Below are 12,217 nucleotides of genomic sequence, written 5' to 3'. Positions count from 1 at the left end.
AAAAAAAAATCAAAATTTAATAATGTTTTACTGTAATTCTTCAATTTTATTAAAATGATATATTTTATCGAAAAAAGAAAAAGAAAGAAAAAGGAGAAAAAAATGAAGAACAAATATGGAAGTGGCTTTGGAGTCTCGAACCATTTACTATTTCTCGCGCCAGCGTTGGCAGCGCCACGTACTACAACCGTCGAGGGCGATTTCACTCGCTTTATAAATTCATGTCCCTCCGAACCGCCGTTTCTAGTCACTCTCTGCTCTGGAAGCGCCCATTTCTTCTGCCTCGACTTTCTGTACTTCGGCCAGTTATTTCAGCATTCGCAATGTCATATCGGCCCAACTATCAAGGTGGCCGTCGTGGCAGCTCATCTGGAGGAAGACGTGGCGGTGGCCGACGCGGCGGAGGTGGAGGCAGCGGAGGCAGAGGCGGCGGAGGTAGAGGCGAGCAACGTTGGTGGGACCCGGTCTGGCGCGCTGAGCGTCTGCGACAAAATGCTGCTGAGGTGCTCTTTATAAATTTTCGACTATTTATCGTTCAAGAGTTGGAAAATGGCTGAGGACAGCGATGATCTGTTCGTGAAGGGGGAGAACGAAAATTAAGTAACTGTTCAGCCCAGTTAGCTGGGTTGGTCGTTGCATTAGGCTTAGCTGATTGTATCTAATGTTTGGACAGATCATTGGGTTAATCGTTCTCTACCTGTGTATACGAAGCCCCTTCAGTCGAATTTTGTACAAGCTACTGTAGTTACAAAAATCAATATGTGAGGGGAAGGAAAAAACATTGGATTTCTTTGAAGTATGGTCAAGGAACTGTGATGTTGGAATTTCCGTTTTGAATTCTATATTGAGTGCCTACCCTCTTTTAAGCCATTAACGAATTGTGAAACCTAACTTTTTAGGGAACTTGTTATGCCACCCAAAGGGCTTGGTTAGCAGGGTACTCTACATAGAGTCATTGGATTGAGTCTAAAAGTTCGCCAATTCACAGGAAAAGGGACCGCTTCATTCAATATTCCATTATGATATTGGTGCTAAGGGCAAGGTTCTTTTTCCCCTTAAAACGTTCGAGTGTTTGAATCTTATATATGAAATCTTATTTCAATTAAAAAAATCAAATAGAATCAAGTTTGGTGGATATCTAAATCCATTCCTCATTTCTCCATCAAGTCCTTTCATCAAGTCTGGTGCATGTCCCATCTCTAGAGGTGTCATCTATTGGGGTATCTTTTTATTTTTTAACGACGGCTTGATTAGTGTTTGAATTATATATTTTTCTGTTTCAATGTCCAATTATTTAATGTATGATTTTGAATTTTAATACATTTTCCCTTGAAAATAACTCCTAAATGCAGATGGAGGTTCTTAATGAAGATGAATGGTGGGCTAAGATGGACCAGATGAAAAGAGGAGGGGAACAAGAGTTGATAATTAAGCGTAATTATAGTCGAAGAGACCAAGAAATCCTTTACGATATGGCTCATCAGCAGGGTCTCTACTTGTACGTTTCTACTGCCATATTTTACAAGAACTAGTATTAGGCTTTCTGAAATCTATAAATAAGTACACAAGCAAGCTGAGCTTTTCCTTATCGCAGTTTCTTTTCCCCGAATCATTGATTTTTTTTTTCCTTAACTAGTAGCACTTCAGCATTTTATGTGTTGCAAGCTTGCAACCTTTTGTACTTTTTATGGTACAAAAATAATGTATATGCTAACTAGGATGGCATCTAATACTTTATTTTACTGATTTTGTGCTTGTGGAAGAAAGCCATGCATATAATAAGGGGAAAAGCCTTGTGGTTAGTAAAGTTCCATTGCCAGATTACCGGGCTGATCTCGATGAACGACATGGGTCCACACAAAAGGAGGTTCATTTTTTGTCTCTTAATAAATTGTAACGATTTTTTTGGTTACCCAATTCGTTTAAGCAGAGTCTAACTTATTTTAATTTATCTGCAGATTCGAATGACTACGGATATAGAGAGGAGGGTTGGAAATCTTCTGGATGACTTGCAGGGTCAGGGAAGGGATCACAGCGTTTCTTCTACTGCATCAGCTGAAGGAGGCAAACAGACTCCAACTTCTATAAATAACACAAAACCTGTCTACAAGTTGGAGACTGATTTAGCAAAGGAGAAACTTAGTGCTGAACTTAAGCAGAAACAGGAAGCGATGAAAGTAAGTTTGTTTATCTTTTCTCTTTTGTAATGATGCTCTCTCTCTCTCTCTCTCTCTCTCTCTCCAACATAAATATCATGTTACCTATTGGGCATTGCAGGGAAGCGATGGCTTAAAAACAATGCTGGCATTTAGAGAAAAGCTTCCTGCCTTCAATGTAAAATCTGAATTTATAAAAGCAATGACAGAAAACCAGGTGCGAATGCTTTGTCTGTATAGATCTTCAAATTTATTTTAGTAAAAACATTATATTACTTTTGAAAGCTAACATTCATATTGCAAATTTGAACACCTTCTTCTCTCTCCACCTGATTTTAGCAAAAAGAACGAATAATATAAGCTGCGTGTGATTCTCTATTCTATGCATAACATTTAGCATGAATATGATATTGTTTGAATTGTTTATTATTTAGTTCATGGTTGTTTAACATGTCCAATGGTGGAGATTTAGGCCTGGACTACTCGAGAAAGAGTGTGGACACGAGTAACAAGCTTGGAACTCTCTCAATAAGCATTTAGGTAGTTATATGGGGTAGCTGGGGTGTGTTTGACTTTGTTAGAGAGAGGAGTTAATTTCCTGTGGTTTTAAGGGAAGAGGGAAGTGTGAGTGAGGTAGGAGTAGGAAAATATTTGGGTTTAAGTATGGGGGAGAGAGCCCTTAGCTTGGGTATTAGCATTTAGAACTTTGTTCGGTTTACTATTACGTGTTATTTCCTACCAAGTGGTATTAAACTAGTTACTGGCATGGATTTAGATTTTCGAACACGTATGAAATTAAATTGTTTGCTTGTGGAGTGATGAAGTGTATGTTGCTGTTCATGAGTTTGATGAAAATAGTAATGGAATCGACTGATAAAACCTTTGAAAATATGGTTTTTAATTTTTTTTTTATAAGAAAACCTATGAAAATAGGTTAAATCAACCATATAAATCAATATCAGTCTACTTGCAAGTTTAGAAGAGGAGCAAGTGTTTTGTAAACACCATGGATATTACATCCCTTTTGTAAATTTCAATCATCAATGAAATTGTCTCTTATCAAAAAAAGAAAAAAAAGAAAAAAGAGGAGCAAGTGTTGATGATGGAGCCCAAGTGGGTTTCATGTGAATTTATAGGATGACCAGCTTTAAAAAAAAGAAATGTTGGAATTCCCCTATCAGGTTGGGTTCGATTAGTTAGTACGTGGGGAGTTATGTGAGATAACTTGAATTAGCACTAAATTATTAAAAATTATTAGCTGCCAAGGTCATAAAATGGAAGAAAGAAGGAATATATGGGCATATAGAACTATTGGAGATAAACTCCCAGCCGTTTCAGAAGGCTATCAATTTTTGTCTTTCCCTTTAATATTCTATATCTTTTACTTTGAGTTTTATTATATTGATTGATTAAGTGTCTATTTTCTCAAAGGTGATTGTTTCATGGAGTGTCGATTTCCTTGAACGTTTGACTCAAGGGACATTATGGCTTTATTTCTCTAGTTAATACTATCCACAATTTTTGTCTTGAATGTCAGGTATTGGTTGTTTCAGGAGAGACAGGTTGTGGTAAAACCACACAGCTCCCTCAATTTATTTTGGAGGAGGAGATATCAAAACTTCGTGGTGCTGATTGTAGAATAATATGCACCCAACCTCGGCGCATCTCTGCTATTTCAGTTGCTGCACGTATATCCTCTGAAAGGGGAGAAAGTCTTGGTGAAACAGTTGGATATCAAATACGACTGGAAGCAAAACAATCAGCCCAGACTCGACTACTATTTTGCACCACTGGAGTTCTACTCCGGCAGTTGGTATATATTTTCATGTGCACATATTTCTGATATTTTTTAAATAGCCAGTGCATGTCTTTTTTTTTTCTCAATAATGTCATCTATGCTATGTATATTTATAATTGGACTGTAAGGGGTGCTTGCGGAAACTAGCAGGATAAAAAAGAATCTTAGGCCAATGCTTGTGAGTTGTGACTTGCTGTTTTACTGATTTTTGAGCCAGCAGTTGAAAACTAATACCTGGCTGTTCATGTTGATGGAAATTTAATGTTCGTCTGAACACATCCTCGACTTCTCCAGTCCTTTCATAGACTCCAAATTTCTGCTATTCTGTTTTAATGCTTGTCTGAATGTTGTGCTTGTTGTAGCCTTGGTAAGGTCATGGTTTCTTATTCTGCTCAAAGTTGTGATGGGTACACAATCTTAGGGGCTCCTCATCTTTAATTTCAGGTTCAGGACCCACAATTGACTGGTGTTAGCCATTTGCTTGTGGATGAAATACATGAAAGGGGCATGAATGAGGATTTTTTATTAATAATTCTGCGCAACCTTCTTCCTCAGCGGCCAGATTTGCGTCTTATTTTAATGAGTGCCACCATTAATGCAGATTTGTTCTCCAAATACTTTGCGAATGCCCCAACACTACACATACCAGTATGCACAACATCTTTCTCATAACATATTTTTAGTATGTATTATGTAAGAATTATAATATGGTGTTACTATGTAATGTCAGGGAAAAACATTTTCTGTGACAGAGTTTTTTTTAGAGGATGTGCTGGAGAAAACTCGTTATAATATCAAGTCAGAGTTTGAAAACTTTGAAGGAAATCCAAATAGAAGAAGGAGACAACAAGAATCCAAGAAGGATCCGTTATCAGAATTATTTGAGGCATTCTTATCCCTAATGCTCATTTGATGTTTAATTATCTTTGTTGTGTATTCTCGTAGTTAGTTGCATTGCTATTTGGTATATTTGAATGTTATACTGTGCATGGTTTTAGTTGTGGGTTCCTTTTTGTTCTGTACTCTTTTGAAAGTTGGCATTTAGTGAGTTCCGATCTCCACATAACATCTAAAACAGCAAGAAAATGCAACATAGAAAAGAAAATCTTTACAATCGACTTTGACAAGAAAAAAAAAGAAGAAAGGGAAGACAAATTAAGATTACAAAGAAAAACCTCTCGTTAGAATTCAATGTCCCCTTAGAACCAATTCTAATCAAATGGATACTAGACAGCATCGATGACCTTTCTATCACGCCCTCATCTCTAAAATTCTTGGAGAAGTTAACTACGAGAATGACTTTCTTTGGGTTAAAAAATTTCAAGTAAAAGGGAGTTTTGCAGAAATTTTGAAGGTATTGACTATAGAGTAAAATTCAAATTTCATCGTTCCCCATATAAATGAAAAGCTCGCGTTTCTTGTAAAATGAAAATTTCTTTGAGAGTGAAACATGCAGTACAAATAGCTTGTTTTTCTTGGTTTCTTGCTGTTGTAACATTTAAGTAATTTCTAATGCACTCAGTGGATTTCAATTTTATGTTATTGAAATTTTGATTAGTTGGACTTCATTTCTAAATTATTGGCACTGCTGGAAGCAGCAATAGGTTGTTGGTTTAGTAAATATTTTTGGCTAATGATTGACCAATTCAAGGTACTTCTGTTGACATTGCGTGCATAGCCTTTAAAATATTAGAATCATTCCTGATTAGAGCTGTGTAATTGATGTATAACTTCTAGTGGTACTTACCTGCAGCATTATTATTATTATTTTGCAGGATGTTGATATTGATGCTCAGTACAAAGCTTATAGTTCATCTACGAGAAAGTCACTTGAAGCCTGGTCTGGGGCACAACTTGATTTGAGTCTGGTATGTCCTTGGATTGTATAACGAACCATAGAAGACGAATCAATCTATTGCTACTTTGTTATCGTCTTATTCTTCTCTCTCATTTTCTTTTTCTGCTTTTCTTTTTAAAGAAAAAAAATACTACTGATGAGATGGAGTTACAAAACATGGGGGACGACAAGAATCTGACTGAATGGTGGCCTAAATGGAATTTTCATTTTCCTCCCTCTGAAATCTTCTTTCAGCTATTGCAAAAGTTATAAAATTTGAAACAAAAGGGAGAAATAAAGGACAAAGGATTTGGATATCATATAAAACTCCCGTTGGCTTCACTGCATAATGGGAAGGTTAGGTTTCTCAAACCATGTTGGATACTCCATCTTGTAACTTATGCATCTTGATTTTAGAGGGTAATCCCTTTTTAACTAGAACAACTCTTCGTTGATTGATGAAAAGAGAGAAAAAAAAGTTCAGGAAACGATCTTCCATAGGGGAGAGAAAAAAAAGCCAAGAAAGTGGTCACCAAAAGAAAAAACCAACAAAGAACTCACCAGAACAGCGAACTAACTAGCAACAAACTAGCCAAATACTCCAAAGCAGCAAGATAACCAAAAGTCAAAGAAAACCCACAACTAAAGAAAACCGACAAGAGTTCCTCCCCTAAAAATCTATAACCATCCAAATAGAACAGAAAGATCAGACAAAAAAAGAAAATAAACAAATCTCTGTTGCTAAGAGTTTCAAGCCCTTTTTTGGTCTTTGGACCCTATTGGAACACTAGATGCTGACTTTAGCAAAGTAATCTGCCAAGTCCACTCATCAAGATGGTAAGGGAAAAAACCTTCAAACTCTCTTTAGACAACCCATCAAGTATAGTATATGAGAAGAGGGAAAATGTGTTTCACTAAAGGAGTAAAGGATCCTACCGGTTCTCCTTCTCTCTCATGTTATGTTGTTGATCCATGAATATGAAGTTAGTTTCAGTAGTGTGAAATCTACTCTTAAGCTTATTGAAACAATTATTGTTTAATATTCTTTTGGTGTTGATTTAGTGTCATTATTTCAAGAAATTGACAAAGAGACTCCTCCTTCTCATCAGTGTTTCACATATTAATCTTTGTGGTCTCGAGATGCATGAACTCCTCCCTTTAATTTTCAGGGAATTTGTTGTTAAACTTTGATTGCTCTATTGCATTTGCGGTTTGGGTTTAGTGGTTCTTGCTTGATATTTTGGGGCATAGTAGGCTCAGATCTTTGTGTCTTCCCCCTTCTTTTTTGTTGTTTTTTGTTCAAAAATTTTGGATTCTCGTGCAGTCTTTGGTTCGGTTGCAGAGTTTGGTCCTTTAGGCTCTTTTTGCTAGTATCTTTTTATTCAATTTTCTTGGTGTTTCTTGTTGTGGAAGTTCTTTTCTGTATCTTGTTCTTTTTTGGTTCTCTGTAGTGGTTCTTTTTGTGTTCGATTGTGCTCTATTTTTCACTCCCTTGTAGAGTTTGTATCTTTTTGCATTAGTCTCTACATTTTGATTTAAATATAGGAGTTGATAAGATTAAAATTCGTGAAAAAGAACCCATTATATGGAAATACTTCATGTTATCATTTGTTCAATGAAAAGTTGTCTCCGGTTCAAAAAAGAACTGGGTGCCTAAAGAAAAAAAACAAGCCCACTGATTATAATTAATATAAAAACATATTACTTCGCTTCTTTTTTTAAAACAGTTTATAATCATTCATCTTACTTGAAACAATGAATTTCATATTTAGGATGAATGTATGAAGTAATTTTTAAACAACTGTTATTAAAAAAGTCTATTCAACTTTTTACAATTAATTTTGTAAAAAGTAAAATTCAACTTTTGATAATAGATAAACAAAGCCTAAATTAGATCTAATCTTATTATTGCATACCAAACATAATCTTCCTAGGCATTACATTCTCATTCCCGCATACTAATTGCCTTCTTGGAGATTAAAAACTGAACCTAAATGCTCACTGTTTTTCCTATCCAAAAACATTCTCGCTGTTTTGTGTTTTCCTCATTCTATTCACTTGGTAGAGATGAAAATATATCAGTTTTGAGAACTTCGCTTCAATTTGACAATTGAGATTTTCAAGCTCTTCAATTTTAATTGACTCCCTCCTTTTTCTTCGCTAGATCACTGTATTTCTAAGCATGGATTTTCCTTCCATATAATCAGTTGTGTTGATCCGCTGCAGGTGGAATCAACTATTGAGTATATTTGTCGCCATGAAGGTTATGGTGCTATACTCGTATTTCTTACTGGTTGGGATGACATTTCTAAACTACTCGACAAAGTTAAAGCAAACAGTTATCTTGGAGATTCTGGAAAGTTCTTAATCCTTCCTTTACATGGTTCCATGCCAACCATTAATCAGCGAGAAATATTTGATAGTCCTCCCCCCGCCAAAAGGTAAGTTTGACCCTTTGCTAGTTGAACTTATAGAATCCTTTTTTCCTTTTCCTTCTACCCCCCCCCCCCTCCTTCTCCTCCTCCTCTTAATGTGCTGAAAAGAAAGCAAGGGAATTCTTTTTCTTTTTCAAGACTTTGATAATTGTTCAATGGATTTCCAGCCATACTTAAAACTGTTAAAAGTAACTAGAAGTAGCATAGTAGTAAAGAACTCTTAGATTCAGGTTCGGTAAGAGGTGATGGAAGTTAAAAGGAGCCATCTGCCAACTGGGAGTAATCATGTCAAAGGAATTTTTAGTTCCTCAGGAATTCATGGATTTCGAATTTGTGAAGAATAAATCTTGATATTTGCTAAATTTTTCTCCTTTTAACCAACATCTGTCTACCATTGTAGAAAAATTGTGCTGGCAACTAACATTGCTGAGAGTAGTATCACCATAGATGACGTTGTCTATGTCATAGATTGTGGAAAAGCAAAGGAAACGAGTTATGATGCTCTGAACAAACTCGCTTGTCTGCTACCTTCATGGATTTCCAAGGCTTCAGCACACCAGGTATTCACTTTCTTGTAATTGTAAATTGAAATTTATGACACTTTTAGAAATCAGAAAATGAACATTATGAAAGTACAATGAATGCGCCCGTAACAAGCTGGGAGAGCAAGTCTAAAGGTGGTGGTGGGGGGGGTAACCCGAAAAGAGGATCAAAAGACCATTTTAAGAAACCCTCTCCTACAAGTATATCCTTGCTTGTCGGTAAATGAATGAAATAAGAATACTGGAAATACAAATTTGTGATATCCAAATTTAATGCTCTTAGGTTGTTTGGTTTACAAATTGCTTTTCCTGTGAGTTGATTGCAAAATTTTCAGAGGCGAGGTCGTGCTGGTCGTGTGCAACCTGGTGTTTGTTATAGACTCTATCCAAAAATTATCCACGACGCAATGCTTCAGTATCAGTTACCTGAAATTCTGAGAACTCCTTTACAAGAACTTTGTCTGCATATCAAAAGTTTGCAGCTAGGAACTGCTGGGTCATTTTTGGCACAGGCATTACAGCCACCAGACCCTCTTGCTGTCCAGAATGCCATTGACCTTCTCAAAACAATTGGTGCTTTAGATGATATGGAGGAGCTTACACCACTGGGTATATAATGATGTTTTTTTTTTTTTTTTTTTCTTTTTGAATGTAGAATTGTGATCACTAATCTTCCAAGCCATGTTGCAGGTCGTCATCTTTGCTCATTACCTCTGGACCCAAATATAGGGAAGATGCTTCTCATGGGTTCTATATTTCAATGCCTGAATCCTGCCTTGACCATTGCTGCTGCTCTGGCTCACCGCGATCCATTTATTTTGCCCATTAATAGGAAAGAGGAAGCAAATGATGCAAAGAAATCATTTTCGGGTGATTCTTGCAGGTGATAAATTTTTGGTGTGATAAAAAATACCCTTCTGTACTGCGGAGGATTTTCAGCTTGTTTTGTTGTGAGATTCTTTTGTTTTCTATTTCTGAAATTGGAATTAAAAACTACCTATTGCAGTGACCACGTCGCCCTTCTTAAAGCCTTTGAAGGATGGAAGGATGCAAAAAGAAATGGAGCTGAAAGATCGTTCTGCTGGGAAAACTTCTTATCTCCAGTTACCTTGCAGATGATGGATGACATGAGAATGCAGTTTCTAGATCTATTATCTGATATTGGCTTTGTGAACAAGTCCAGGGGTCCAAGTGTAAGCTTTCTGTCAAGCTTATTTAGGGAGGGAAATTTTGGGTCCCCTTTTAAATCAACTGTGTGCAGCACATCAATTGTTTCATTGAACTGATTAGTTTTGATGTACAGCTGCATTAAGCTTGTTTGAAACAGAGAAAAATTCATAATTTAACAAGATTTATGAAGTTGGTATTTGGTAAATATATTTGATGCATTGCCTAAGCCATCATGTGGACCGAATGGTAAGGTAGTAACTTAGCAACTAGTTGGCATCAACAATATATATCTGCCTATCGGTATTGAACAGAATGAACTTAGTGAGTTAGGTGTTGGTTAATAGTAAGCATGTGTAGTAATACACACACACAGCGTAGACACAGAAGAATTAGTAGCCTGTAAAGAGAAGGATTTTTCCCTCCTAAATGCTTGAAGATTTTTTATGCAATTCTGCAACTGAATAAAATGCATTGACCTTGAGTTCTATCTTGCATCCAATCCTTAAGTTTTGATCTCAGTGAAGTTTAATTCCTTGAGGGCTGGTTGTTTGTTCACATTTTTGTTAGATGTCGTTCTAGATTGAACTTTGCTAATGTTCCATTGTTTTTGTGAAGAAGTACTTGGCTGTTTTCATGAATTCTCAAGTTTGACACGCTGGATTTTTTCTTTTCCGCATCTCTCATGTCCTTTGCCATTGGTTTCAGCCTCTGTCCTCCCTTCGTACATTCTCCTTTTGGATTAGAAGTTGGAAGAAGTCTTCTTTTTTTTTCTTTTTTTTTCTTTTTTTTCTTTTTAAGGAATTTCAGGCGTTTCTAGGTTAACATAAATGACACTTGTGCTGCAGGCATACAACCAATACAGTCACGATTTGGAGATGGTGTGTGCAGTGCTTTGTGCTGGACTATACCCTAATGTCGTACAATGTAAAAGAAGAGGAAAGAGGACAGCCTTCTATACTAAGGAAGTTGGGAAAGTGGATATTCATCCTGGATCTGTCAATGCAGGGGTTCATATCTTCCCTCTGCCTTACATGATTTACAGCGAGAAGGTCAAAACAACTAGTATATACATTAGAGACTCTACCAATATATCAGATTATGCCCTGTTGTTGTTTGGTGGTAATCTTGTACCTACCAAAACTGGAGATGGCATTGAAATGCTCGGTGGCTACCTCCATTTCTCTGCTTCAAAGAATGTTTTAGATTTAATAAAGGTAAATTCTTCGCGACATAATTCATTTTCTACTTGTTTGGCCCTGCAAAATTTTCATTTTTCCCAAAGAGACTTGGATTTGTCAAAGGCTGTTCTAGAGACTTCTGTTGCATTCACCACTTGTTTGTTCGTTGGAAAGCTGCATACGTATGTCCAATTTAGATAGCTAGGATTGAATCACCATTGCAGGCAGAGTATACAAGAGGGGAGTTTATATATCCAAGGGTGAAAAAGAGTAAATATATGATGGTTGGTTCCTTATATTGATTTAGTTTTCATTTCTTTCGTTTCTTCAGAAATTGCGCGGGGAACTTGACAAGCTTTTGAATAGGAAGATCGAGGAGCCGAGTTTTGACATTACTACAGAAGGAAAGGGAGTGGTGGCAGCTGCAGTCGAGTTACTGCACAGTCAAGTTGTACATCATTAATTCATGCTTGCTTCTTCTAGTATCAACTACTTAGAATAGAACAAAGGGATTCTTAGACTATAACAAAGGGATTGATCTGTTCTTTCTGCTTGGGTACCCTTACCTGAATATGGTATATAATGATCTCTAATCAATAGAACAGATCCTTTGGTTGGGGGGCGTTGCGGTATTTGAAAGATTAGTTCATTTACTTTAGCTGTTCGTGTTTTGAAGACGTGATTAACCCGTACTTCATTGTGTTGTTCGTTCAACTCGATAATTTAGTTTTTTTTTTATTGTTTTTTTCAATAAATGTCGATTAGGCCAATGGCTTATTATACAAATGTTGAAAATTAAGGAATTTATTTATTGATTATAAATTTAAGAGTTCAAGGATTATTAAACACTTTTAAATTGTATGAACCAATTGGACAAAGAAAATTGAAAATTTAATTTTAAGCTTCATGTACTAAATTAATATAAATTTAAAAGTGAGAAGATTAAACTTTTAATTTAATCAAAATTATAATAATCAAAACTTTTACCAAAATATTATTTTAAAGTAAGTTTTAAATATTAGACTAAGCATAATTCAGTTCAAATTTCTAATTTCATGTTTAAATTAAAATAAATTATTTGTGTCAGACAAATAATTTAAA

General features: G+C 36.0%; 1 protein-coding gene across 2 annotated transcripts; it reads left to right on the top strand.

The window, feature by feature from the left end:
• The first annotated feature begins 151 nt into the window (after window positions 1-151).
• LOC111790766 (RNA helicase family protein) lies at window positions 152-11,830 on the top strand. 2 transcript variants are annotated; one of them, XM_023671815.2, is made up of 16 exons: window positions 152-503; window positions 1,353-1,498; window positions 1,768-1,867; window positions 1,959-2,177; window positions 2,278-2,373; window positions 3,694-3,969; window positions 4,399-4,602; window positions 4,685-4,840; window positions 5,730-5,822; window positions 8,018-8,232; window positions 8,627-8,786; window positions 9,104-9,377; window positions 9,459-9,651; window positions 9,775-9,961; window positions 10,784-11,152; window positions 11,448-11,830. In XM_023671815.2, exons 1-16 carry the CDS (start codon window positions 222-224, stop codon window positions 11,577-11,579), a joined length of 3,102 nt encoding a protein of 1,033 aa, XP_023527583.2. In that variant the 5' UTR covers window positions 152-221; the 3' UTR covers window positions 11,580-11,830. The 2 variants fall into 2 exon arrangements, with proteins under 2 accessions (XP_023527583.2, XP_023527585.2); XM_023671817.2 differs by lacking the exon at window positions 152-503 and having other exon boundaries at window positions 1,358-1,498; window positions 1,764-1,867.
• The last annotated feature ends 387 nt before the right edge of the window (window positions 11,831-12,217 follow it).

Source organism: Cucurbita pepo, chromosome 3 (genome assembly GCF_057944985.1).
Source record: "Cucurbita pepo subsp. pepo isolate OVF chromosome 3, ASM5794498v1, whole genome shotgun sequence".
NCBI lineage: Eukaryota > Viridiplantae > Streptophyta > Magnoliopsida > Cucurbitales > Cucurbitaceae > Cucurbita > Cucurbita pepo.
Note: the sequence above shows the minus strand (reverse complement) of the source record. Positions and strands in the feature narration are given on the sequence as shown.

Bases quoted from the DNA above. Each gene is read 5' to 3' on its own strand.
- LOC111790766 (XM_023671815.2), top strand. From the start codon at position 222: ATGTCCCTCCGAACCGCCGTTTCTAGTCACTCTCTGCTCTGGAAGCGC. The intron at 2,178-2,277 runs GTAAGTTTGTTT...TGGGCATTGCAG, and splicing joins AGAAACAGGAAGCGATGAAA to GGAAGCGATGGCTTAAAAAC. The intron at 9,652-9,774 runs GTGATAAATTTT...TACCTATTGCAG, and splicing joins TTTTCGGGTGATTCTTGCAG to TGACCACGTCGCCCTTCTTA.